Source organism: Heteronotia binoei, chromosome 18, assembly GCF_032191835.1.
Source record: "Heteronotia binoei isolate CCM8104 ecotype False Entrance Well chromosome 18, APGP_CSIRO_Hbin_v1, whole genome shotgun sequence".
Lineage (NCBI taxonomy): Eukaryota > Metazoa > Chordata > Lepidosauria > Squamata > Gekkonidae > Heteronotia > Heteronotia binoei.
In genome coordinates this window covers 13,756,695-13,783,980 of record NC_083240.1, presented here as the reverse complement: position 1 = coordinate 13,783,980, position 27,286 = coordinate 13,756,695, and the positions used below count along the sequence as shown (strand labels likewise).

The 27,286-nt window shown below is 44.9% G+C and overlaps 2 protein-coding genes across 2 annotated transcripts; both read left to right on the top strand.

The window, feature by feature from the left end:
• The first annotated feature begins 4,254 nt into the window (after positions 1–4,254).
• Positions 4,255–7,413, top strand: LOC132587219 (transcription factor HES-5-like). The gene is made up of 3 exons (XM_060259475.1): positions 4,255–4,412; positions 5,360–5,540; positions 6,295–7,413. The coding sequence occupies exons 1-3, from the start codon at positions 4,344–4,346 to the stop codon at positions 6,564–6,566; spliced, it is 522 nt and encodes a 173-aa protein (XP_060115458.1). The 5' UTR covers positions 4,255–4,343; the 3' UTR covers positions 6,567–7,413.
• A 9,626-nt stretch (positions 7,414–17,039) lies between these two features.
• On the top strand, positions 17,040–18,829 carry HES5 (hes family bHLH transcription factor 5). Its single transcript, XM_060259476.1, has 3 exons — positions 17,040–17,404; positions 17,526–17,691; positions 18,271–18,829. Exons 1-3 carry the CDS (start codon positions 17,345–17,347, stop codon positions 18,525–18,527), a joined length of 483 nt encoding a protein of 160 aa, XP_060115459.1. The 5' UTR covers positions 17,040–17,344; the 3' UTR covers positions 18,528–18,829.
• The last annotated feature ends 8,457 nt before the right edge of the window (positions 18,830–27,286 follow it).

Genomic DNA, 27,286 nt, shown 5'->3' with positions numbered 1-27,286 from the left:
AAGGAAGGAAGGAAGGAAGGAAGGAAGGAAGGAATGGGTTTATACCCTGCCCTTCACTCAGAGTCTCAGAGCAGTTTAGGGTTGCCAAGTCCAATTCTGGGGACTTTGGGGGTGGAGCCAGGAGACTTTGGGGGTGGAGCCAGGAGACATTGGGGCAGAGCCAGGAACAAGGATGTGACAAGCATAATTGAACTCCAAGGGAGTTCTGGCCATCACATTTAAAGGGACAGCACACCTTTTTAAATGTCTTCCTTCCATAGGAAATAATGAAGGATAGGGGCACCTTCTTTTGGGGCTCATAGAATTGGACCCTCTGGTCCAATCGTTTTGAAACTTGGGCGGTACTTTGAGGAGAGGCACTAGATACTATACTGAACATTTGGTGCCTCTACCTCAAAAAACAGCTCTCCCAGAGCCCCCGAAACCTCCAGATCAATTCCCCATTATACCCTATGAGAACCGATCTCCACATAGGGAATAATGAAGTGCCCCCCCCCTGCCCCATTTCTGGCAACTCTGAAGTGAGGGACTGGCCTCTGTACTCATGAGTTGCAGTCAACTTCTTCCAAGTAACACAGACACCCCATTCCGAGAAGAAGCCTTTCCAATTGGAGACTGGAGCCTCTGGAGGGGGAAAGTCACATGATGGCTTTGGGGCCGGGGCTTCCCCCCGCCGGCCAGCTGACTGGGGGCAGGAAGGAGCCTGGGAAAGCGGAAGAACCCCCGCTGGGACCTGGGGATTGGCAAGCCTAGAGCAGCTTGTTTATGTTTAATTTGATTTAAACCCCGCCCTCCCCGCCAAGGCGGGCTCAGGGCAGCTTACATCAGATCACAGTATACTATGATCGCAATCATAAAATCAATAAAACTATTAAACAAAATAAATTAAAAACAATATACAGTTGGTGCTACAAATTAGATGTTACTCATTCTCAGGACGACAGTTGTTCCAGAATTCTCCTACGGTCAACTGAAGGCTTGCCGGAAGAGAACGGTCTTACAGGCCTTGCAGAACTGAGCGAGGTCTCGCAAGGCTCTAACCTCTTCCAGCAATTGATTCTACCAGGAGGGGGCTGCCACTGAAAAGGCCTGATCCCTGGTGGTCGACAGTCTTGCCTCCTTCAGCCCAGGGATCACTAAGAAATGTTGAGATCCAGATCTCAGCACTCTCTTGGGAACGTGTGGGGACAGACGGTCCCCCAGGTAAACGGGTCCTCGGCTTACAATCTCCTTCCCTTCCTTTTGGCATTTTGGCACCTTTAAGACCAACAAAGCTTAAGTCAAGGTACAAGCTTTTGTGTGTATGCACGCTTCTTCAGAAACAGTGAAACAGAATTCCCTCAGCTGTTACATATAGAAGGGGGGGGGGGAGTTGCCAGGAAGGGCCAATTAAACATGGAGTCAGAAACAAAACTGAAAATTTCCAGTCCATACATATCGATAGAGGGTTGAGCAGTAAATTATCCTACAGCATAATGAAGATGTTTAGCAGATTCAAGGATCAGATGGGAATAACAAGCTTAGTTTATATAGTAACCATTTGTTTGGGTTCCATTCTGGGGCAAAAACAGTGAAGGAAAAGTGGAGCTTGAGGTATCCTTAATGGTAGAATGCTGAGAGTAATTGATTGAGACCCTGCCCCCCCCCCCATCTTCTCACAAGCAAGGGAGGCCTCCATATGTCAAGTCTCCAATTCTCACATGGTTCCGTTCTGCTACAGTTCTAAGGCCTTCATCAAAACTCCTTCCGTAATGTACTGCAGTGTAGTGTAGTGTAGTGTAGTGTAGTGTAGTGTAGTGTAGTGTAGTGTAGTATCTGGGAGACTAGTATCTGGGAGACCCAGGTTCAAATCCCCACTTGTGTCATGGAAACTCGCTGGGCGACCTTGGGCCAGTCACACTCTTTCAGCCTAAGCTACCACACAGGGTTGTCGTGAAGATACAGTGGAAGAGAGAAGAATGATGTAAGCCACCTCAGAGTCCCCAGTTACCAAGTACCAGGTTAGATTCAAGGTTCTAGTTATGATCTTTAAGGCCTTGAGAGGTCTGGGACCAACATATCTAAGGGACCGCCTCCTCCGCTATGTCCCTGGATAAGCATTGTGCTCTACTGGCCAAAACCTGCTGGTGATCCCCCACCCTAAAGAGGTTTGACTATCCTCAGTGAGGGCTAGGACCTTTTCTGTCCTGGTCTCGACCTGGTGGAACTCTCTATAGGAAGACACCTTTTCGGGATCTTTTACAATTCCACAGGGCCTATAAAGCAGAGATGTTCTGCCAAGATTTTGCCTGAGGGAAAAAAAACAGGAGAGAGGTCACTTCAGATTGAGAAAAAATACAACCAAACAGTTGTAGTGACCAAATAACAAAATAATAATAAGGCAAGGTGCAATTTACAATGCAATTACAATAATAACAAGGAGTCCCAAGGTGTAGGGAATCAACTTGAAACTTCCTGCCCAGATCATTCTTCAAGCATAGGGTGCTACATTTGTAATAACGTGCAAAAAACTTCCAGTTCAAAATAAATTAACACTGATACTTCCACAGCGTTCCGTGACTGCAAATAATATTAATGTATGTATTAATGGGGTAAGAGCCCGGTGGCACAGAGTGGTAAAGCTGCAGTACTGCAGTCGGAGCCCTCTGCTCACGACCTGAGTTCTATCCTAGCAGAAGCTGGGTTCAGGTAGCCAGCTCCAGGTTGACTCAGCCTTCCATCCTTCCGAGGTCGGTAAAATGAGTACCCAGCTTGCGGGGGTGGGGGTGGGGAGTGTAGATGACTGGGGAAGGCAATGGCAAACCACCCCGTTAAAAGTCTGCCATGAAAACATTGTGAAAGCAACGTCACCCCAGAGTTGGAAACGACCGGTGCTTGCACAGGGGACTACCTTTTTATGTATTCACAAGGGCACAAAAAGTGTCTCCAAATAATATTAAAAGACAGGCACCGTTGTGAGCATTAATATTATTTGCAATCACAGAACGCTGTGGAAGTATCAGTGTTGATTTCTATTGACTTGGAAGTTTTTTGCATGTTATTACAAATGGAGCACCCTATGCTTGAAGAATGATCCTACCTGGCAGGAAGTTTCAAGTCAACCCCCTGCATGTTGGGACTCCTTGTTATTATTGTAATTGCATTGTAAATTGTACCTTGCCTTATTATTACTTTGTTATTTGGTCACTTTAACCGTTTGGTTGTATTTTTTCTCAGGCTTTTGCCTGAGGACAGCGACGGTTGCGGGGCTGGCACACCCCCCCTCCCCTTTCACTTAAGGGAGAGATTGCTCACAATGCTTAGAAAGCAGAATTAAGTTGAATTGAGTCCATTGAGTTGAAATTGTTTTTATATTAATCTGATTTTATTGTTTTTATGTATATTTTCTGTTGTACATCGCCTAGAGAGCCAGCTTGGTGTAGCGGTTAAGTGTGCAAACTCTTATCTGGGAGAACCGGGTTTGATTCCCCACTCCTCCACTTGCACCTGCTGCCATGGCCTTGGGTCAGCCATAGCTCTGGCAGAGGTTGTCCTTGAAAGGGCAGCTGCTGTGAGAGCCCTCTCCAGCCTCACCCACCTCACAGGATGTTGTGGGGGAGGAAGGTAAAGGAGATTGTGAGCCGCTCTGAGACTCTTCGGAGTGGAGGGCGGGATATAAATCCAATATCTTCTTCTTGTAGAGTCTGGCATTGGCTGGGATGTGGTGGAATAATAATAATAAACAATGTGTGGCGTTTTGCCATGTTTGGACTCTGTTCCACTGTTTGTCTTCTCAATCTGATTGCTTGGGTGCTGTGATCTCTTTTAGTGGGACTGCGGGATGAATAGACACAGATCTTTTGGGGGCGCTGCTGGGTTCTCCCCGCCCGCCTTCCACCATCCTGCACCTTATTCCTTCCTTATGCCTTCTCTCCCACGCCCCTGCCCCCCCCCAGCATCTTTAACTGTGAGCAGGAGTGGCACAGGATAGCGGTTTAGGAATGTAATTGATCCCCTGCAAAGCATCTGGAGGGGCAAGGCTTTCCCAGATTCCTCCCACGGGCCCGTCGTGCAGCTTTGCGCGCTGCACCAGTTGGTACAGGCAGAAGGTTATTCTCTCTGGGGCATTGACAGTCAATGTAGCGTGTACTAAAGAGAGATGCTTTATTATCTGACCGCAGGCCCGGATTGGCTGCGCGACTGTGGGAAACACTGAGAAGCTGGAAACTCACGTAACTGCTAAGCCGCTTGCAGATATAAATAGAGGCTCTTGGAAGGATCTGGGGCATAAGGGTGGCGCTCGGGTTAAGCTCGGAGCAGCTGACATCCAGCTCTGTCTGACTGCCTAGCCAATTGGGTTAAGGATGGCTCCCAGCAACAGCTGTATGGTCCACATGGAGGAGGAGAGGCTGTTGGCAAAAGAGAAGAACAAGGTAAGGCAGAGCTTCAGAGAAGCAGCAGACACGCACCGCTTTCAGGGTGGGCTCACCCATGCTTTTGGTCCACTTTTGATGCTCTTTTGTGACTGTTTGCAAGCAGACTTTGCCATTGCACACAGTACGACCCAGTTGCAAAGTGTATTCGAAAGCATAATCGCACATTCTGAATAATGCAGTTTCAGTACGGTTTAGCATTGTGTGGAGGCAGGTTTGGCCATTGCAGAAAGTAAAATCCAGTTGCAAAAAGGGCATTTGAAGTGGATTGAAAATGCATTATTCACTGTTGGTGCATTCACACTACACTAAATAATGCGTTTTACATCCAGATTTTTACTGTGTAAGAATAGCAAAAATCTGGATGTAAAACATTATTTAGTGTCGTGTGAATGCACCTTCCGTGTGAAAGCATCCCAGTTTCATACCGGCTTGTTCATCATTTGAGGATGAGGACTTGCAGGTGTGAACGGGTCTCACACTGCTTTCCAGGGAAGTGCGTTCACATGTTCCAATGCCAGGAATGTAGAGGCATCAAGAACTCAACAGGGATGTGTTAACCAGGTCTTAAAATGACAAGTTCTGAGAATGATAGAAAGGAAGGGTGTCAGAACAGGGGCTGGGGTTAGCTTGAATCAAACAAGCAGTTGTGTATGCATGTGTTTTTAAGAAAGAAAAAAAAGATTAGCTAGCTAGATGGATGGATGGGAATTCTGTGACCAAGGGGCATGAGAGAGGCAAGAGATTAGTCAGAGATATATCAGGGGGCGAGACATCTGTTGTGTCCTTGACAGCTGCGTCTCAATGTAGACATCTGGAAATTCTGTTAAATGTTGGAACAGAAGATGGGAGAGGGGAAGAATGGGATTTGGGTTACCGGAAAAACTTTGCACTGCAAGTTCTTTCCCATTCCTGCAGGCTGACCTTGTATTCTTTCTCCTCAACAGCTGAGAAAGCCAGTGGTGGAGAAGATGCGCCGCGACCGCATTAACAGCAGCATCGAGCAGCTGAAGGTCTTGCTGGAGAAGGAGTTCCAGAGACACCAGCCCAACTCCAAGCTGGAGAAAGCTGACATCTTGGAAGTGGCTGTCAGTTACCTGAAACAGCAGCGTCAAGCTCAGGGCCAAGGTAAGGAGAGAGAAAGCTCCTGCAGTCTCAGATAGACAGGACTTTTCTTGCAAGTTTAGTGGTCAACAGGCCCCTAAAGGCATCTGCATGCAAGCTGAGTGAGGCTCTTGCTGCTTTAAGATTTTGTGTTCTGGTTAGGTCACTTGGGTTGACCTTTCAGTACATTAGGTGTGCACAGAAAAATATAGGATGAAACAATCCTGTCCACATACAGATCAGAGTGTCAGGACTGGCAGACCGTCAGTTTACCCTGCCTAATATGTAAAACGAGCTCATTTGTATAGCGAAAGGGTAGAAGGCAATATTCCCTCTAACCTGTGGAGTCTTGCGAGCAAAAATTCTACTTTGTGAGCGACTAGCATTAAAGCTGTGAGCTACTGCATAAATTAGTTTGCTCTGGGGCCATTTTTCCTGAGCTAAGACAAAAATGTGTGAGCCAGATGCTAAAAAACTGTGAGCTAGCTCACACTAACTCAGCTCAGAGGGAACATTGGTAGAAAGTCAGATTTAGAGACTTGGATTTAGAGTCCTTACTCAGCCATGCAGTTCACTGAGTATTTTTGGCCCCGTCGCTCTCTCGTTCAACCTCACAGGTTTCTTGTGAAGATAACCAGTGGGAATCAACATGTTGCCCTATAGAGGGAGGATTGGATTGCTATCTAATGCAACGATAAAGACTCTCAGATCACTGTGGGATTTGCATGTGCCTACTGCTGACTTTCTTTCTTTTTTGCAAATTTTCTCTTTTCTCTAGCTTTCGGCCAGAAGAATCCAGAACTCGACTTCAACACCGGGTACTTGCGTTGCTTGAGGGAAACGTTTAATTTCCTCTCCTATTGTGAACCCAAGAGGGAAACCCAGAGCCGGCTGATCAAGCACTTCTGCAAAGTCCACGTCATTGCCGACCACACGCGCCCACCCGCTCCGGCCCTAGGCTGCCCACCTGTGCCTCTTCACCCTCTTCCCAAGAAACACCCTGCCCACAAGAACCCACCAGCTGCAGTGACCATCTGGAGACCGTGGTAGAGACCACTGATGGACTTTCCTGATAGCTGTCTACAAAAATATATATATATATACTAGAGGAATCTTTGGTTTTAGGATTCCTCTTTCTTAAGTAGGAAACCTTTTGATTTCCAGGAGGTGGGGGAGAAGGAGAATGCGGTTGTTTTTTCTGCAAAGAGAAAGCCGGCTAATGTAATTTCCCTTCACAATGAAGGATCGTGCCTGCTTTTCGCAGAGTGGATAAAGTCCACCCTTAATGGGTGACCGTGACAGACAGCCAGTGTCTTTGTTCCTGTGCAGAATGCAAAACAAAACCCCAGAATTATCTGCAGCCACAGTGTTGCTCAAAAGATGTCTCTCTGGTATCCGAGAGGTACAGCACTGAAGGTGCTGAGGATCCAAAGGGTTGAAGATCAGCACTGGCTCTCTGTTCAGGTTGTCCTTCCAAGAGAAGGGCTATTTTTGATGATGTAGTTTTGTATTAAAAGTGCTGTAGTCTATTTTTTTTTTTAACCTTTTGCGTGAACCCCTTTGCCTCCTGAACAGTAGCTATGTTACTGAGAATCCTGTACTACGTTTGTAGATGAACTTTTAAAAGTTATTATGATAACGTATTGGGCCATTTCAGTTAGGTTTTGTTGCATCTGTGTGCTTCTCTCATTTGAGAGAGATGTCAATGCCTTTTGTAAAGGAAACGGTTGCCTGGGTATCTTTAATAAGGAGAAAGAACTGAGGGTACGTAGATGAACTATGTGCGATGCTTTTTAAAAGAAAGGAATAAAAGATATTGTGCATTCATCACTTGTGATGTTGAATACCATTTGAATTTCTTGGATGGAAATGCCAATAAAAAGATTCTCATTTATTATTATTATTATTATTTTGTCCATGAATGAATATTTCCTTACAGAACTTGGTGTGAGTGAGACAGGAAGCTCAAATTTCACCACTGCTACAGTGGCTTTACGAATGACAGTTCAGACATTACAGAGTACACAAGTTAGATCTGGGGTCCCCGGTCTGTGTAGCAAGTATGAGTTATACCCACTGGCCCCACTGATGGACCTCCTGATGGCACCTGGGTTTTTTTTGCCACTGTGTGACACAGAGTGTTGGACTGGATGGGCCATTGGCCTGATCCAACATGGCTTCTCTTATGTTCTTATGTGACACAGAGTGTTGGATTGGAGGGGCCATTGGCCTGATCCAACATGGCTTCTCTTATGTTCTTAATTCCTGTGCATTCAGTGCCCAGTTTGAATTGGGACCATGGTACAGATGACAAAGGGGCATCAGCTTGCCTTCCAATGCCATTTTTCTGATCTGAAATGGGAATGTCAATGGGGAATCCTGCAAGTTATTATGAGGGAACAATCCTTGGCCACCTCTAATTTAAAAGGGCCACAATAGGTGCAAAGATGAGGTCTAGGGTAGTGTGGGAGCTGGAGAAGTCCATAGTTCCAATGCCTCCTCAGCCATAAACACAACTGGTGGTCTTCAAGAAGCCAATTTCTCCCCGAAGTTTTCTCCTCTGCAATCCAGAGATTTGTTGTTGGACGGGTGGGATGGACAGGATGCTGGACGGACAGGTGGGAGAATGTAGGAGGAATACTTTACATGAGCCAGTTTGGTGTGGAGAGCCAGTTTGGTGCAGTGGTGAAGTGCACAGACTCTTATCTGGGAGAACTGGGTTTGAGTCCCCCACTCCTCCACTTGCAGCTGCTGGAATGGCCTTGGGTCAGCCATACCTCTCATAGGAGTTGTCCTTGAAAGGGCAGCTTCTGGAAGAGCTCTCTCAGCCCCACCCACCTCACAGGGGGAGGAAGATAAAGAAGATTGTGAGCCACTCTGAGATTTGGAATGGAGGGTGGGATATAAATTCAATCTATTCAGTGACTCACAGAAGCTCCTTCCCGGCCACAAATGTTGTTAGTCTTTAAGGTGCTGCTGGACTCTTGCTCTTTTCTACTGCTACAGACAGACTCACATGGTCACATATCTTGAGCAATCTTGAATGTGTTCCTGCAGCTAAGAAAATTGGATCTGTCTGACACATCACTTACCGGCTCGGAGATGGAGCATAGCTCATAAAGGTTTGAATCGTGACCAATCAGAATCAACAGCCTTAGGTCACGGTAGGTGGTAAGGCTGGGCATACCCTGGCGCAATTGAGACCAGAGGTTTGGCTCCCTTGAGTGGTATTCAAACCTCCATATTAAATTGACTCCAAAGGGAAAGGAGGGGAGAAAAACTACTTCTTTAATCCCAGATCAGTACATTTTACAGACCAGAAACGTGAACACAAGGCTGCTTTTAAAACTCTCAGGATGATGTCGGTCAGGGCTCTTTTTTTGGTAGCAGGAACTCCTTTGCATATTTGGCCACACCTCCCTGATGTAGCCAGTCCTCCTGGAGCTTACAGTGGCTCCTATACTTAGAGCCCTGTAAACAGTTGGTCTCTCATTGCCTCTGAAAAACATCAGGGGTGTTTGGCCTAATATGTAAAGGAGTTCCTGCTACAAAAAAAAAGCCCTGTTGATGATTGAACAGACGAGTTGCAGTCCCCTCCCTTCCCCCGCAAGTGGTCTGAAGACACATTTCTATGGCTGAGTTTAGCGACCTGGGGAACCACCAGTGTGAATAGATCAACTTTATACACATGGCCGGTGCATGGGAGTAGGCCAAGTAGGTGGCCGCCTAGGGCGCCTCCTACTCTCCCCACGTGCAGCGTGTGTGCTCCTTGGCTCCTGCCTTCGCTCCATGGAGCGCAGATGCTGCCTGGCCGGTTTCGTGTTCCTCGGGTCTGTTACAGACCCGGGAGACGCGAAAGCGGACAGCGCCTGCGCAGTGTGCTCCTCGGAGGCTGGCAGGGATAAATTAACCAACTGTAAAAGCTGAAGAAGAGCCAATTACAGTTTCTAAAAACTGGCTCCTGTTGAAGTTGCAAGCCACCCGCTGCCCAAAATCACATAAAAAGTGGAGAAAGGGTGGCACGGGCTTCTCCAGAGGTTAATGAGGGCTGCTGGGGGCGTGGCAAAGCTCCTGGTAGCTGGCTGGCTGCCTGCTCTCCTAATCCAGGGATTGTTATGCAGCTGCACCTACTATTCAATGGACAAGGTTTGTGGGGAGGAAGAGGGGGAACTCTCAGAAAGGTTCAGGAGCTGTGCTCCTGGGAGCTCCTGCTGAATCTGAGGCCTGGTTGTCAGGTCTGTGTTGGAAAATACCCGGAGGCTTTGGGGCTGGATCCAGGAGAGGGCAGGTTTTGAGGAGGGGAGGGGCCTCAGCAGGGTCCAATGCCCTAGAGTCCACCCTTCAAAGCAGCCATTTTCTCCAGGGGAGCTGATCGCTACCAGCTGGAGGTTATAAAAGCGGGAGATCTCCAGGCCCCACCTGGAGGCTGGCAACCCTAAATCTGATTTATTTAGTGGCGAAGGGGATTTTCTCGCTGGAGCTGATTGGCGCTTTTTCTTTATAAACAGCAAATGGTGGGGCCTTGATTCATCTTGAGGAGAAGAGACTGAATGTATACCCCATCCTTCAATCTCTGAGTGGTTTACAATCTCCTTTCGCTGTGAGGTACGGTGAAGAAGCTGAGAATACTCCATTCCCTAGCTTTTCTCTCAGGACTACATTCCCCAGGATTCCATATTAAGCTGAGACAACTATTAAACTAGCCTGCAGAAGTGCCAGAAAGATTCCTAGTCTGAATTTTGTTTCTACCATGAACTCATGGCCTTTAGCAAACCACTCTAGCTTAGCCTCCATCCTGCCAATTGCAGAGTGAGGATAAGAATAATACCAATGCTGTAAATAATTTTTTAAAAGGATCATTTGGGAAGGACGGTGGCTCAGTGGTAGAGCATCTGCTTGGTAAGCAGAAGGTCCCAGGTTCAATCCCCGGCATCTCCAAAAAAGGGTCCAGGCAAATAGGTGTGAAAAATCTCAGCTTGAGACCCTGGAGAGCCACTGCCAGTCTGAGTAGACAATACTGACTTCGATGGACTGACGGTCTGCTTCAGTATAATGCAGCTTCATATGTTCATATGTTCAGTTGGGGTTCTAAGGGTAAACACAGAATCCAGGAGTTCTGTTCGAGAGAGTTAATTGTTGGGTAGGTCAGTGCGGAGAAATGCGTATCCTGACAATAGAAAGCTTGCAAGTTTAATATATCTTATATCAGAACTCAAGTATTATTAAATCAGCCTATGTTTAAAAAAAAAAAAAAATCTTGACTTTAAACCCCAGTGGATGTCCCTTAGCCAGCGAGGGAGTCAGACCTGGGGGTGATGTTTATTATGCTGACCCCATGGCCCGGGGAGGCTCTCTAGACAATGCTTCTATTAACCTCAGAGTGTGGGGCTGGCTTTCTCGGTGTTTCCCACACTTTCTCGCCCATTGATGACATTCAGGGGCGCGACAAAAGAAGCGTGCCCTGCTACAGCTCCCATTAGTGATGCTGTGCGGCTCCCCATTGTGGTGACCAGCAATTCCTGTCCCGATAAACCATCTGGAGCAGTTCACTTTCTCAGAGAGACCACATTGATCGATCCGCATTATCCCGGGGCCTTTTCAAAATGCTGGGAATGTTACGCTCTCTGACACCAAAGAGGGCTTCCCACTTCAATGGAAGGCCTCTTCAAAGTCTAGAAATGGAGGGAAAGGTGGTGGCAGCGGGGAGGGGGGGGGAGAGAGAGGGGAATCCAGAATTTGAAATTGTAGCTGTATTATTTGCATGTTGTGCTTCTGCCTTATAATTGCCTTTCAAATACAGGAGGTATTTCAACAGAAAGCCAAAGAGGAAATTATGGAGGGAAGAATGAAAATACTTCTTTCTTTCTTTCTTTCTTTCTTTCTTTCTTTCTTTCTTTCTTTCTTTCTTTCTTTCTTTCTTTCTTTCTTTCTTTCTTTCTTTCTTTCTTTCTTTCTTTCTTTCTTTCTTTCTTTCTTTCTTTCTTTCTTTCTTTCTTTCTTTCTTTCTTTCTTTCTTTCTCTAAAGCAAATAATTCACGACTTCATGAAGAGTGAAATAGAGCTTAAAACATTAAGAAGGGGGAAATGTTTCCTGAGAAGGTCCAATTCTATGAGCCCCCAAAGGTGCCCCCATCCTGCTTTATTTCCAATGAGGGAAGGCATTTTAAACAAATGCAGTCCCTTGAAATGCGATGGCCAGATCTCCCTTCAGAGTTCAACCATGCTTGTCACAACCTTGCTCCTGGCTCCACCCTCAAAGTCCCCAGATATTCCCTGAGTCAGACCTGGCACCCTACATTAGTGTGGTGATGCTGGAAGATAACACCTGAGTGTTCATTTATTTTAGACGTTTATCTGCTTTTCTCAACAGTGGGGGAGCAAGACGGCTTGCAGCGGGATTTTTTCCAGCTCCATTTTATCTTCACAACAGTCCTTTGAGGTAGTCTAGGCTGAGAGAAATTAGGGTTGCCAGCTCCTCCCCACACTTCCTGCTAACCCTGAAACAAGGAAAGGGCCTCCAAACCAGGGGATCCCCTGCCCCCAACTGGGGATTGGCTATCCTACTAAAATGAGGGATACTGGCTTACTTACATTTTTTTTTAAAGTGAGAGGAGAGAAACTCTTACCATTGTAGGAGAATATAGGAAAGGAAAGGTCCCCTGTGCAAGCACCAGTCGTTTCCGACTCCGGGGTGACGTTGCTTTCACAACATTTTCATAGCAGACTTTTTATGGGGTAGTTTGCCATTGCCTTCCCCAGTCATCTACACTTTCCCTCCAGCAAGGTGGGTACTCATTTTACCAACCTCGGAAGGATGGAAGGCTGAGTCAACCTCGAGCCGGCTACCTGAAAACCCAGCTTCTGCCAGGGATCGAACTCAGGTCGCGAGCAGAGCTTAGGACTGCAATACTGCAGCTTTAACACTCTGCGCCACGGGGCTCTTTAAAGGAGAATATAAGGTGACGTCAATTGGGTAGAAAATAATTTATATACATTTATACATGGCTGGGTAAGTTATATATAACTTACCCAGCCATGTTTAAATGTATATAAATTATAAATATAAATATCTCCCAAAGTGTAGGAAGTTTAAGGCTAGCTTCTCATTCATGTTAGGGCACGACTTGAATCCAAAACCTCGGCTCAGCCACAAAGTTCCCTGAGTGGCCTTTGTTTTAATCACTCACAGCTTAATCTACCTTACAGGGTTGTTGTGCAGATAAAATGGGGAAGGGGGGGGACTGCAAACAGCACCTGGAACAACAAAGATATGATGGACAACTTTACCACAGGTGCCTTTTCAAGAGGCTAGTGTTAAGGCAATGTCAAACAAAAAAAGTTATCACACACGTCGGTAGAAGGAACGGCTTGTGTGTTTTTCTTATTCCCCCGTCAAACAGCTTTTTTTTCAAAAGTGCCCCACCAATTAAAACTGGATCTCCTAATGAATAAAATGCCACTCTAGTTAATAAATGTGGTGACTACATCAATTCAGCCACGCAGATCTAACTCTGAAGTTGTAAGGTGAACCTATTTAAGTCTGCTGAACCTAATTTTTTTTTAAAAGCCTAGAGTGTTTGAAATAAATAACAAAGTGTCTCTGAGCATATGCAGAGTGAATTTCCTTTGGCATTCTCAGCCAGCTCTTCTGACCCTGGAGTTCAGAGGCAGACCTTCCTGCTCAAAGGCTTTGGAAGTCTCCTGAAAGCCGGCACCTCTGGGTACGAGTGTGTGTGTGTGTTTTTAAGGAATTAACTTCCAGCAGATGTTCAATAATGGCCTTGCTGCTTTGATGGGCACTGAAGGAGGAGGGAAGGTAGGAGAGAACTTGGGAATCTGCAACAGCCCCTCCTCCCTTGGACGGCTGCTGTGGGGCACCGTGCCTGGTTCACCATTCACCTCAGATGGTGTGAGCTCACAAATCTCCGTTTCCCACACGTCGGCCCCATTCACGGTGTTAAACTGCGGACAAAAGACGTGTGCCTGATCGCAGGGCCGATGCCTCTCGTGCCATCTGGCCGGCACCGCGTGGAAAGAAAGGAGAAGGCTTCAGCCGGGAAGGGGGGGGGGCAAGCTGTCCCTGGGAGTCCCGCGGGGCATTTGTGTGGGTGGCGCCCGGTCATAACTGAAGCCCACTCGTTTCATACTTCTCCCAGACTGTACAGGGGATCAAAGCGGCCTTTCCTCGAGGAGGAAATGCTCCACCCCATAACAGGGTCTTTAGCCCTCTCTCCGCCTTGTCCGGTATAGCTCGTAGCAGGCCGTGCACAATGGAAAAGGCAGGATTTGCTCTCTGAAATGTCAAAAAAGCAAACCAGACGTTTATAACACATACTTCTGCCGAGGGTTGGGTACGGAATTAGGGTTGCCAACCTCCTGGTGGGGCCTGGAGATCTTCGGGAATAATTACAGTTGATCTCCAGATGACAAGTACTTGAAAGGCTGTCCTATAGAGGATGGTGTGGAATTGTTTTCTGTGGCTCCAGAGGGTAGAACCAGAACCAATGGATTGAAATTAAATTAGAAGAGTTTCCAGCTCAACATTAGGAAGAACTTCCTGACAGTTAGAAGGGTTCCTCAGTGGAATAGGCTTCCTCAGGAGGTGGTGGGCTCTCCTTCCTTGGAGGTTTTGAAACAGAGGCTAGATGGCCACCCGACAGCAATGAAGATCCTGTGAATTTAGAGGGAGGTGTTTGTGGGTTTCTTGCATTGTGTAGCGGGTTGGACTAGATGACCCTGAAGGTCCCTTCCAACTCTATGATTATATGATTCTATCAGTTCCCCTGGAGAACAATGGCTGCTTGGGAGGGGAAACTCTATGGTGATATACTCTGTGGTGGTCCCTCCCCTACTCAAACTCTGGCTCCTTAAGTTCCACTACCAAATTCTCCAAGTATTTTCCAACCTAGAGCTGACAATCCTACACCGAACCGTTGCTCAGGCTATCTGAAGCCTGAATAGTGCATGGAGGGTTAACGAACATGCAACCTTCTAGATTGCACAGAATTCCTTCAATGAACAGCATGGGAAAACTGAAATTGGGGACAGGAGTATGGCAAACATTGAAACTGAAATCTAAAGAGTCAGGATAGTGGTGCAGCTGAACAGAAGAGAGTCAGATTCAAATGCCTCTTTGGTTCCAAAACTGCCCAAGGCCTCTGTCTCAGCCTAATCTGTATAATTGGGTTTCTGTGAAGGTAGAAGCAGGGCTTTTTTTTTTTAGCAGGAACTCCTTTTGCATATTAGGCTACACCCCCCTTTTGTAGCCATTCCTTCAAGAGCTTGCAGTAGGCCCTGTACTAAGAGCCGTATAAGCTCTTGGAGGATTGGCTACATCGGGGAGGTGTGGCCTAATATGTAAAGGAGTTCCTGCTACAAAAAATGCCCTGGATAAAGGGCGGGACGACATACACCATTTTGAGAGAGGTGATAATAAATACAATCATCCTGACTCTTTTGACCAACTACATCTGGGAGTCAAAGTATACAGGCTTCTGAGCAGGGGTGGAATTCTAGCAGGAGCTCCTTGGCATATTAGGCCACACCCCATTGACGTAGCCAATCCACCAAGAGCTTACAAAAAAGAGCCTTGTAAGCTCTTGGAAGATTGGCTACACCAGGGGTGTGTGGCCTACTGTGCAAAGGAGCTCCTGCTAGAATTCCACCCCTGCTTCTGAGTAACACAGAACTTGAGCTTCAAAAACTGAGAATAATCTTGACAACTAAGCATGAGATCTTAAAAAAGAGTTACATCCTTTCCACCCACATTGAAGCCATTGACGGATGTAACACTACTCTGTAAAATATTAATTTCCAACCCTGACCTGGATAGCCCAGGCAAGTCCGATCTTGTCAGATTTTGGAAGCTGAGCAAAAGTTGACTCTGGCAAGTATGTGGATGGGAGATCTCCTTGGCACACCAGAGCTAGGAGGTAGGAGCAGTCTTCAGGGGTGGAATTCTAGCAGGAGCTCCTTTGCATATTAGGCCACACACCCATGATGTAGCTAATCCTCCAAGAGTTTACAAGGCTCTTTTTTGTAAGCTCTTAGAGGATTGGCTACATCAGGAGGTGTGGCCTAATATGCAAAGGAGCTCCTGTTAGAATTCCACCCTGGCACTCTTTATTCAGCCAACTCTCTGAATATTCTCCAGGTCCCCAGTAGGGGTCAGTCACATTTTCAGAGAGTCTCTGTCACCCCAGTCTATTATCTTAATCTAAAAAGCTATTATTACTATTTCTATATTTTCCCCAACTTAAGTATCTTTAATGAAAAAAAATCAGAAAATACAAGGAAGGGCATAAACAATAAGATAAAAAAATCCATCAAAACAAAATGCAAAATATATTAGACATAAGATTACCAAACCCACCATTTGTCTAGTTCAGAGGTGGCCAAACTGTGGCTTGGGAACCACATGTGGCTCTTTCACATATACTTTGTGGACAAATACCTTCTCCAAGCTGTCTCTTTAAATCACTTCTCCAAGCCAAGCCAGCTGGCAGCTTGGAGAATGCATTTAAAGTTAAAGTTGCTTTCTTTCTAGTTCTACCTCCCCCATCTATTTGCTTTCCTCCCTCCCTCTCTTACTGTCTTGCGGTTCTCATACATCTGACATCCATGTCTTGTGGCTCTCAGACATCTGGTGTTTATTCTATGTGACTCTTACATAAAGCAAGTTTGGCCACCCCTGGTCTTGTTCTTTCGGAATTTCATCCTGTACAGTCAAATGTTCCAGTATAGGGAACCAAACAGTATCAAAATCGAATGTGGGAGTATAAGATTCTACTTCAGAGAGTCTGTCAGTGATCTTAGCCATCACAAATAGGTTCCATTTATATTATAACTGAATGTGTGGGCTTGATTGACTTTTCCACTGTGTGGCTATTACACTTTTCACAGCACTCTTTTTAATACTTCCTTCGACTGTGTGCCCGGAGCTGTACAGGAATACATATCCTCCTAAGCCTATTGACTTCAGAATGTTATTCTGCTCAGTTATACTGTATGCCATTTTTAAAAAAGACCCGTCCTGTTTACTCCTTCATAGGCAAGTATTTGTATGTTTACAATAGCTAAAACCACAATTAAAAAAACCAAACTATATGTTTGAGGGTGGAAACAAAATTTCGGATGCTTGCCTCCTTCTGTACTGTTGTCAAACAGCCCTCCCCACCCCCAAAGAATATATGTTTTTCTTTTTAAATTTTGATTGCGATCTGCTGAAAATTGACTCACACTGTATTCATTTAAGCACACTTTAATGTCGATGAAAAGGTCTTAGTCTTTCTAATTCTGTTTGCTTCACACTCCTTTATGGCAATCATTTCGAAGACTGGCAAGTTGGAAGGGGAGGGGAAGAAAGGAGCACCCCCCCCCCCTCAAATCTGAGCCTATCCTGAGAGCTGGCCTACTGGAGAATGTTTTTGCCCAAGTCTGGGAAAAAGGCAGCATATTGAGTTGTTGACGCTCCCGACGCTAGGCCTCTGAGCTGGATGATAATGGGAGACGGAGGTTTCCCACGTTCCTGTCCCATCCTTCTTGAAGCCAGCCTTTATTGTGACCCACGCTCCCCACTCCACCTGCTCCTTGGGGAGCAGGGTATTATCCCAAGGCGATTCACAGTCAATTTACTATGCTGTAATAGATGCCTCCCCTATTGTTCCGGAGCAATGCCCGGATTGGCCAGGGAGTGTGGGAAAACGAGAGACTCTCTGGCCCCATACATTTGTATGCATCTCTCGGGTATAAATAGAAGCCGGGGGGCTTGTGCCCTTTCCAGACAGTGCATCTGAAGCCAAACAGTGGCTCGTGGGCCTGGCGGTAGCATGGCACCCACTGCCCACGCTCTCTCCCTGGAAATCTTGGCCTCCAAAGAGAAAAACAGAGTAAGCGTCTCTTTATTTTGCAGTTCAGAATGTTCAGATTCCACCACAAAAGATAACATGGACAGCGAGGGAGCCTGATTGCTAATCTTTTGTCTCTTTCTCTCCCTGTGTCACCTCACAGCTACGGAAGCCCATGGTGGAGAAGCTGCGCCGTGACCGGATCAACAGCAGCATTGAGCAGCTGAAACTTCTGCTGGAGAAGGAATTCCAGAAACATCAGCCCAACTCCAAACTGGAGAAAGCAGATGTTCTGGAGATGACTGTCAGCTACCTGAAATATAGCCAAAGTGAGTACCGTTTCCACTATGAGGCAATCCACACTACCAACCTGTCTTTTTCTATGCCAGTGTAATAGATGTGGCTTTCCCCCCCTGCAAAGAATCCTGGGAACTGTAGTTTGGTGAGGGCTCTGATAATTCTTTTTTGCCCACTCAGCAAACCCCCCCCCCCATTTCCTAAGGTTCTCTGGAGATGGGAATGACCATCAATTCCATTTTAAGTAGGCTTCTTTATATTGTATGGTTTTGAAATGCAAAGTATGCAGTATTCATACATACAGTGAACATCGTTAATACTATGTGCATCGTCACTTGCAAATAATGTACCAAAACGCATATTTTATGGAAGGGGGGACTTGGTACAAGAAAACAGGTCACAAAATCACAAGATTCAATTTTCACAAGAGGGAAGAAAAATTGAAACCAGGGTGGGAACAAAATGCCAGGGGTGAGAAATCCAAACTCATCCTTGCTGGGGAGTAAATATACCCTTATGATCAAACTGGTTGTTAGTGGAAGATCTAAATCTTGCTTTGAACTATCCGGTTTCTAAACCTTGTGTTTTTCTCTTCTTCTTTTTTTCTACAGCAATGGCTCTGTCTTCTGAAAACTTAACCCAGGATTACAGCAAAGGCTATTCCTCCTGCTTGAAAGAAACGCTGCAGTTTCTGGCTGTTCACTCAGCAAACACTGAAACACAGCTCAAACTTTTGAACCACTTCCAGAAGCCCTGGGCATCTGCGGCCAAAGAGATGGCCTCTTCTTCAGCCTCGTCTTCGGTCCAGCAACTGACCCCCCAAAAGGCAGCACCAAAGCCCCCCTGCCCATTGTGGAGGCCTTGGTAGAAGCGGAGGACGTCTGGAGGGGAGGGAAGGGCTCGGATCGGTGTTAAGAAATTCCTGAGGAGTTAGCAATTTGATGTACAAATGTCTGTTGCTCCTCTAATGCGTAGGGAAGATGATATCCCCCTTAAAATATTCTGACGCGTCGTTGTGGGGTTCCTTCTTCGCTCAGAAAGATTAGAGTTCTCCCGTCAACTGCGGAGAGAAAGCCATTCTAAAAGAATGAGTCAGAAAGTAATCCTTGTATTAGGAATAATTCTAGATAGCTGCTCTAAGAGAATATTGGTTTTTAACCTTGATGAGGTTTTTCTCCCCCTTATGAAAAGGGATCATGTGTCTGCATATTGGGGAGGGTGTATGTGGTTTTTTTGCAAATGAGTAACTTCTAAGAAGTTTAGGCTGAGGTTTCCAAAAGGGTTCCTGCATCTTAGATATCTGCTAATAACTATAGCATGGGGATGGATTTCACTCCTCCGAGTTGGGGGGGGGGAGGGTGAAACATTACAGAAAAAAGGTATACTCAATACTTTGGCTTAGCACATTCAAACAGCTTTGCCTACAGTGGGTTGGATTTGAGGTGAGTTTTCCCCCCATTTGTAGAATGCTTCCTTCCACAAGCAAAAGGAACGCCTTTGGATCCTGTCAAAAATCTTGTTGCAGTCTTTACAGCCTTGTAAGACAGATTGGTGTTTTTCTTATCCTCTCTGCAATTGGCAGAATGGAGGCTAAGCTAGAGTGGTTTGCCAAAGGCTATGAGTTCATGGCAGAAACAAAATTCAAACAGGGAATCTTTCTGGCACTTCTGCAGGCTAGTTTAATAGTTGTCTCAGCTTAATATGGAATCCTAGGAAGTGTAGTCCTGAGAGAAAAAGCTAAGGAATGGAGTATTCTTATCTTCTTCACCATACTACAATTCCAAGGATTCTTTGTGGGGTGAAAGAAAGACAACTATTCTAAAACCAGTGTAGGGTAGCAATTTAGATAGAAGCCTGGGGAACTGATACCCTTTAGCCATTTACACAAACGGACCCTTTTGCAGAATCTAGCCTTCAGCTCTATAATATTTGTAGACAGTATAGCTAAGGGCGTGGGGAAGGAGTTACTCTGTGACAAGTCTGTAGAGGATGTTCTTCAGTCATGGTTGGCTCTCTGAGGCAGCATGTTTGCGTCCAAGATGTTTAATGAATGCTTTTTATAAAGGCAGAGACATGGTTTTATATCCTCATAGGAAGAAAAGTAACAAGCCGTTGTGCTGATTTAATTATTTTTTTTATGTGAAAAAGCTTAATGAAGTCTTTTATGAAAGGCAAGTTGTATAAATGCTATTTACACGTGTTTGTACCATAATTGTTATGGCGTATTATCTTTGGTGATTACTGTCGTCTTCAGAGGACGTAGCTGTAATTGTGCCCGAGACACACAGAATTTGTAACCCACTGGAAACCGGGACGGTGTTTCCGAAACTTTTGCACAGTGCTAAAAAAAGGAAGAAATAAAAACCAGCTTGAATAAAGTGTCTCCCAGTGATTTATTCTGGTTTTCCATGACATGGCTCTTCAAGGGGGCAGGGCGGGTGGAGATTCTGTAGGATACTTTCATGAATAATCCCTGGGGCAAATTTATTTTCTCAATTTCTTAACTGCCCCATATGGAAAGTTTTCAAACTATTTACAAGAAACAGTAAAAACAATGAAAATCACAAAGCAACAAAAGCGTGGTAAATAAACAGCAACAAAATCAGACTCGATGAAGATAGTTTTCAGAGGGGCAGCCATGTTGGTTTAATAAGAACATAAGAGAAGCCATGTTGGATCAGGCCAATGGCCCATCCAGTCCAACACTCTGTGTCACACAGTGGCCAAAAATTTTATATAATACCCGCTGATGGACCTCTGCTCCATATTTTTATCTAACCCCGTCTTGAAGCTGGCTATGCTTGTAGCCGCCGCCACCTCCTGTGGCAGTGAATTCCACATGTTAATCACCCTTTGGGTGAAGAAGTACCTCCTTTTATCCGTTCTAACCCGACTGCTCAGCAATTTCATTGAATGCCCACGAGTTCTTGTATTGTGAGAAAGGGAGAAAAGTACTTCTTTCTCTACCTTCTCCATCCCATGCATAATCTTGTAAACCTCTATCATGTCACCCCGACCCCGCAGTCGACGTTTCTCCATGCTAAAGAGCCCCAAGCGTTTTAACCTTTCTTCATAGGGAAAGTGTTCCAAACCTTTAATCATTCTAGTCGCCCTTTTCTGCACTTTTTCCAATGCTATGTGCTTTGTGGTAGCTTTGTGGTAGAAGAGTCAGAATGGAGTCCAGGAGAAACACCAACAAGCTTTTCAGAGCATGAGCTTTGAAGAGTCAAATCTCCCTTTGTCAGACACAAAGGCAGCTTTGCTTCTCAAAAACCTATTCCTTGAAACTCCATGAAATCAGCCAAGAATACTGATTCATTGGTGTTACTGGCAGGGCTTTTTTGGTAGAAAAAGCCCAGCAGGAACTCATTTGCATAATAGGTCACACCCTCTGACATCACCATTGTTACACGTAGGGCTTTTGCAGAAAAAGCCTTGCAGGGACTCATTTGCATATTAGACCACACACCCCTGATGCCAAGCCAGCCGGAACTGCGTTCCTGTGCGTTTCTGTTCAAAATAAAAGCCCTGGTTACTGGTATTCCAGATACTTTCCTTTTATCCAGTACAAGCTATGATCCATTGAGCTTGAGCAGCGAAGAGTTGTCGTTAATCACCTATCCACCAATAGACAAAAGAAGTAAAAAAATTCTGCAACTGCTTTTTCGATCTGTCAGCAAATAAGAACATAAGAGAAGCCATGTTAGATCAGGCCAATGGCCCATCCAGTCCAACACTCTGTGTCACACAGTGGCAATTTTTTTTTATATATACCATATATATATACACACACAAACTGCGGCTAATAGCCACTGATGGACCTCTGCTCCATATTTTTATCTAAACCCCTCTTGAAGGTGGCTATGCTTGTGGCCGCCACCACCTCCTGTCGCAGTGAATTCCACATGTTAATCACCCTTTGGGTGAAGAAGTACTTCCTTTTATCCGTTTTAACCTGTCTGCTCAGCAATTTCATCGAATGCCCACGAGTTCTTGTATTGTGAGAAAGGGAGAAAAGTACTTCTCTACTTTCTCCATCCCATGCATTATCTTGTAAACCTCTATCATGTCACCCCGCAGTCGACGTTTCTCCAAGCTAAAGAGTCCCAAGCATTTCAACCTTTCTTCATAGGGAAAGTGTTCCAGCTCTTTAATCATTCTAGTTGCCCTTTTCTGGACTTTCTCCAATGCTATAATATCCTTTTTGAGGTGCGGCGACCAGAACTGCACACAGTACTCCAGATGAGACCGCACCATCGATTTATACAGGGGCATTATGATACTGGCTGATTTTGTTTTCAATTCCCTTCCTAATAATTCCCAGCATGGCGTTGGCCTTTTTTATTGCAAACGCAGACTGTCTTGACATTTTCAGTGAGTTATCTCTCTCTCTCTTGGTCAGTCTCTGCCAGTTCACACCCCATCAACTTGTATTTGTAGCTGGGATTCTTGGCCCCAATGTATTTGTAGCTGGGATTCTTGGCCCCAATGTATATTCCAATGATCTGGTTACCCAAATTAAAATGGTAACGAGATCATTGGAATATACATATGAGCAGGGGTCGCTTTGCAGAAAAATAGGTGGTGGAGCTCATCCAGGGATTGTTATGCAGCTTCACCTACTATTAAATCGACAAGGTGGGGAGGAGGAGGGGGAACCCTCAGAAAGGTTCAGGAGCTGTGCTCCTGTGAGCTCCTGCTGAATCCAAGGCCTCTATATGAGCTTGCAAACATGGAGATTAGCATACAAAGAACACTCCAGAAGGGTATGTACTATCATGTAGATCTTACCTAAGGGACAGGGGTAATTTGTTCTGAATAAAGTGAACAATGCTTGTAAACCTGCCCCACATAACTGTCAAAAAGTATTCCAAACTATGTCAAAAGAAACCAGAGAGTGCAATCCTATGCATGTTAGAAGGAAGTACCATTGTGTTCAGTGGGACTTCACCACAGGCGTACATAGGATTGCAGGTTTTCATGGCGATTTCATAGTCCGTTAAAAGAAGCAAGCATTATAGCTGCAGAATTCTGACTCTCACCCCCATCCCATCTTCTGGACAGACCTGAACAAACTGGAGTATTCAAGAAGACTCACAAAGGAGCGCAAATATTCTGCTTCTGACAGGTCCTAAGCAGGCTGGGGATCTAACATTTCCATTATTGCTATTGATTTCTACTGCATTACCTTTGGGAACTTTAAGGCTTACAAGATGACAGTTCCCTGCCCCGAGGAACTTACAAACTAAAACCAGAAACAATCAAGGGAGACAGCAGCAGTTTTTGATCCAGTTAAGTCTGCTCGGCTGTAGTCAGTAAAAAGTAAAGGTTCTCCCCTGTGCAAGCACCAGTTGTTTCTGACTCTCGGGTGGCATCGCATCAAAAGTCAGTAGGGGAGAGAAATGAAGGGGTTGCACGAAATACTCTTCCTCTCTGCTCAGGCAGAAGTAAGAGTCAAGGGATAAACATATCAATAAGAAACTCATTTTGGAAGGCTCTAGACTCTCATTCATCCCCTTGATATATACAGCTACTGATACATAGCACTTCTACATCATATGAACATATGAAGCAGAGAAATTAGGAATATTTGCTCATTCCTATAAAGAAGAGGTCTTCTCAGATTATCAGGGTTTGGTGACCCATACCTGTTAGGTCAGGAGTTACAAAACATCTTTTCCTTTGCCAGATTGGGAAATTTTCCATTTTCATTCCTAAAAACATCCATTTCCAGAGAAAGGAATACACAGTGTAGTTCATTGTGCCATCTTGTGGACAATGACATTTTAGATTCTTTTAAACAGTTGTTTTTTAAAGATATGCATTGCTTCACGTCCTATCAACAGAAAGGTTAACAATGAATGACGTTTTAAAAATTGCATTTCGTTAAAACATCTAGAATAGTTCAAGCCTGCTCTATGCATTTTGGACAAATTTGCTTCTTTTATTTTCTTTAGTAAAATACCTTTTTAAAATTTCTTGTAATTAAATCCAAACATATTGTGACCTATAAATTTAGCTTGTTATTACTATTTAGACTTTGCATATGTCAAAACATTATCATTAAGTTGTATACTAGTTTGTTGTTCACCTTTGTGGAGACATGTGTGTCTATATATGAAACAACTTCCATTTCTATGTATCTGATGAAATGTGCTTTCGTTGGTTTTAAAGGTGCCACTGGACCCAAAATTTGTTCTATTGCTTCAGACCAACACTGTTGCCCACCTGGATCTATCTTTAAAAGAACTGTAATTCATACATGCTGACCAAGACCATGCCGAACTCCTTCCTCGCGTACAAAGGCTATAACAGGGGTGGCCAATTAATATAAAAGCCACATAGAATAAATGGCAGATGTTTGAGAGCTGCAACACATGAATGTCAGATGTTTGAGCGCTGCCAGAAAGGAACGAAAGCAAATATATGGGAGAGGAGAGGTGGAAAGAAAGCAACTTTAAATGCACTCTCTATGCGCTGGGTGGCTTGGAGAAGCGATTTAGAGAGACAAATGCCTTCTCCAAGCCAGGCAGTGGGGGTTTCAAGAGCCACACAATGGCCGCGGCCACACTCACCATTAAATCCATCCCTAACCCGTTGCTATCATACCCCGCAGCTTTTTTACAACAAATTTCCTGATCAGACATCCCTCCATCCTTCAGTTCTAAGCAGCGTTGTTTCCGTCGTTGGTTGATCAGAGGTCTCAACCGGACCTCATTTTTTGAGATAGCATTCCACAATCGCGCAAACGCAGTACCGTGGATATCGTGCTTGGCTTTTTTTTTTTTTTTAAAGGTGCCAGAAAAGGTGAGCGATCTGCCCCCCCCCCATTTAAACACCCGGAAAGGAAGGGGAGCCCTCTTTGCTGTCTCTCCGCCTGCCGGGGAGACAGCAAAGGTGGGTGATCTTCCTCCCCCCCCCCATTTAAACACCCGGAAAGGAAGGGGAAGCCCAGGAGCTCTCTTTGCTGTCTCTCCGCCTGCTGGGGAGACAGCAAAGGTGGGTGATCTTCCTCCCCCCCCCCCATTTAAACACCCAGAAAGGAAGGGGAAGCCCAGGAGCTCTCTTTGCTGTCTCTCCGCCTGCCGGGGAGACAGCAAAGGTGGGTGATCTTCCTCCCCTGGCAGGGAGACAGCAAAAGTGGGCGATCCCGCTCCCGCTCCATTTAGGAAAGGTCCCCTGTGCAAGCACCAGTCGTTTTCGACTCTGGGGTGACGCTGCTTTCACAAAGTTTTCACGGCAGACCTTTTACGGGGTGGTTTGCCATTGCTTTCCCCGGTCATTACACTTTCCTCCCCAGCAAGCTGGGTGCATATTTTACCGACCTCAGAAGGTTGGAAGGCTGAGTCAACAATTGCAGGCACAATGATATCATTTGGAGTGAGCTCTCGCAGGGAAGCGGATGTGCGCTTGCGACGAGTCGGCTACAACGGAGCGTTCAAACATAGAAAGTACGCGCGGGAGTCATCGGAAGCATTCTTATTCCGGATTTAATGTACTATCAAAAAAGTCCGCATCTCAGTCGTGGCAGTTTGGGACACGAACGAGCCAACGACCATTGCCAGATGCTGATGTTTGGACAACCGCATAAAATCCGACATGCATCTGGCTTTCATCCATGCCCATCTCGTAAGTTTATGTGTGTCTGACCTCGGCCAATATGTGAAAGAGTCACATGTGGCTCCCACATCTTCAGAGGGAGATGGTATGTGGATGCAAAACGGTGACTAATCACAAAGCTCACCAGACAGTGTAAATTTCAGTCATTTAGGAATCACTGAAGAAACTATGCATTATGATTTGCAGTCTACTAAGGTGATGCTGTACTAATTTGCCTTTTATTTTGGCATGGTTAAGGTTTGGAAAACTGCCACAATAGCCAAACTTGCTCAGCTAGTTTAACCGAGAAATAATAAATAAAACAAGTCATCAGGAGATGCACGGTTCCCATTTATTCATTTTATGAAGAGCTGGAAAAATTGGTTGTTGATTCTTATAGATGTTTCTTGCCAAAGTATGATATTTTACAGATGTTCTATCTTATACATGCACTGCATTTTGATAAAATATGTATTGTTTAAAAATAACATTCAAAAATGGTACGTTTTACAAAACCAAGGTTTGAAAAAGGAGTGTACATCTCTGTGTATTCGCACTTAGAGAGCTAGTTTGATGTAGTGGTTAAGTGTGCGGACTCTTACCTGGGAGAACAAGGTTTGATTCCCCACTCCTCCACTGCACCTGCTGGAATGGCCTTGGACCAGCCATAGCTCTCATAGGAGTCGTCCTTGAAAGGGCAGCTGCTGCAAGAGCTCTCTCAGGGTGTCTGTTGTGGGGGTGGGGAAGGTAAAGGAGACTGTGACCGCTCTGAGACTCTGAGATTCAGAGTATAGTGCGGGATATAAACCCAATATCTCCTTCTTATTGACTGCTGATAATATTATGTTTCAAGTTAGTTAAGGTTCTAATTTTATTTCCCCCAGCAAGGAAATGACAGTGCCCTACAGTCAGATAATTTGGTCTCTACCATAAACAGGCACAACACAGACATTAAAAACGGTAATTTTCAGGATCTTTATAATGATGCATCAACATCTCAGTCTCCAGGCCTTTCTGTAGTTACCCAGCCACCAACAAAAGCAGTAATCGAATGAGTCTGCCAAATTGCAATTAATTCATATACTTGACATTGTGGGTCATGATCTCAGCAATCCTGGGAGTGGCTGGCTCACGACACAAAGAAAACACTGTTTATCACTGGTCACACCCACGGTGATTAGATCTTGTACTCTCTTGGCTGGAGTCTGGCTCTTTTGTGGTCTACTCAGCCCCGTAGCATACCAGCTACTTTTTCTTGTATTCCTCAGCCTTCAGTTCACTGGGTGGAAAAATGTGTCCTATTCCAGTTAATAATGGAGACGATGGTGCTCTTACAGGGTCTAATTTAAATAAAATGTCCTGTTTGGCTTCTAATAAATCATCAAAATACTCACCCAGGGGTCCAGCATAAAGGGCCTTGTATTCCAGTGCCTAATATTGATTACCAATAACACTTTTACTGGGACTAGCATTAAAGATCTTGTTCTATTCCAGCTATTATTGTCAATAATTATGAATATTATTATTTTGCTTTTAAAGGGGCTAGAACAAGAGACCTTGTTTTCTAAAAACAGACTTGTATAGACACATATTAATTATAAATAATATATCCATCTATCGATAAATGACCAATTCTAATTGTAATTATATTTTATAGGCCATATATTAATTATAGACAATATATCCATCAAGGGCTTTCTTTGAGCAGGAACACACAGGAATGCAGGTCTGGTAGACTTGGCATCAGGGGGTGTGGCCTTATGCAAATGAGTTTCTGCCAGGCTTTTCTACAAAAAAGCCCCATGCTAAACAATGGTGATGTCAGGGGGTGTGGCCTAATATGAAAATGAGTTCCTGCTGGGCTTTATCTACAAAAAAGGCCCTATCTATAAATAACCAATTCTAATCGTAATTATATTTTATAGACCATATATTAATTATAGACACTATATCCATCTATCTATAGGTAACCAATTCTAGTCCTAATTATGCTTTTATAGAAAATAAGGGATCCATCTATCTATAAAT

Coding starts and splice junctions, on each gene's coding strand:
- LOC132587219 (XM_060259475.1), top strand. CDS start 4,344: ATGGCTCCCAGCAACAGCTGTATGGTCCACATGGAGGAGGAGAGGCTG. Junction 4,413..5,359: donor TGGCAAAAGAGAAGAACAAG/GTAAGGCAGAGC, acceptor TCTCCTCAACAG/CTGAGAAAGCCAGTGGTGGA. Junction 5,541..6,294: donor GCGTCAAGCTCAGGGCCAAG/GTAAGGAGAGAG, acceptor TCTTTTCTCTAG/CTTTCGGCCAGAAGAATCCA.
- HES5 (XM_060259476.1), top strand. CDS start 17,345: ATGGCACCCACTGCCCACGCTCTCTCCCTGGAAATCTTGGCCTCCAAA. Junction 17,405..17,525: donor CCTCCAAAGAGAAAAACAGA/GTAAGCGTCTCT, acceptor GTCACCTCACAG/CTACGGAAGCCCATGGTGGA. Junction 17,692..18,270: donor CTACCTGAAATATAGCCAAA/GTGAGTACCGTT, acceptor TTTTTTCTACAG/CAATGGCTCTGTCTTCTGAA.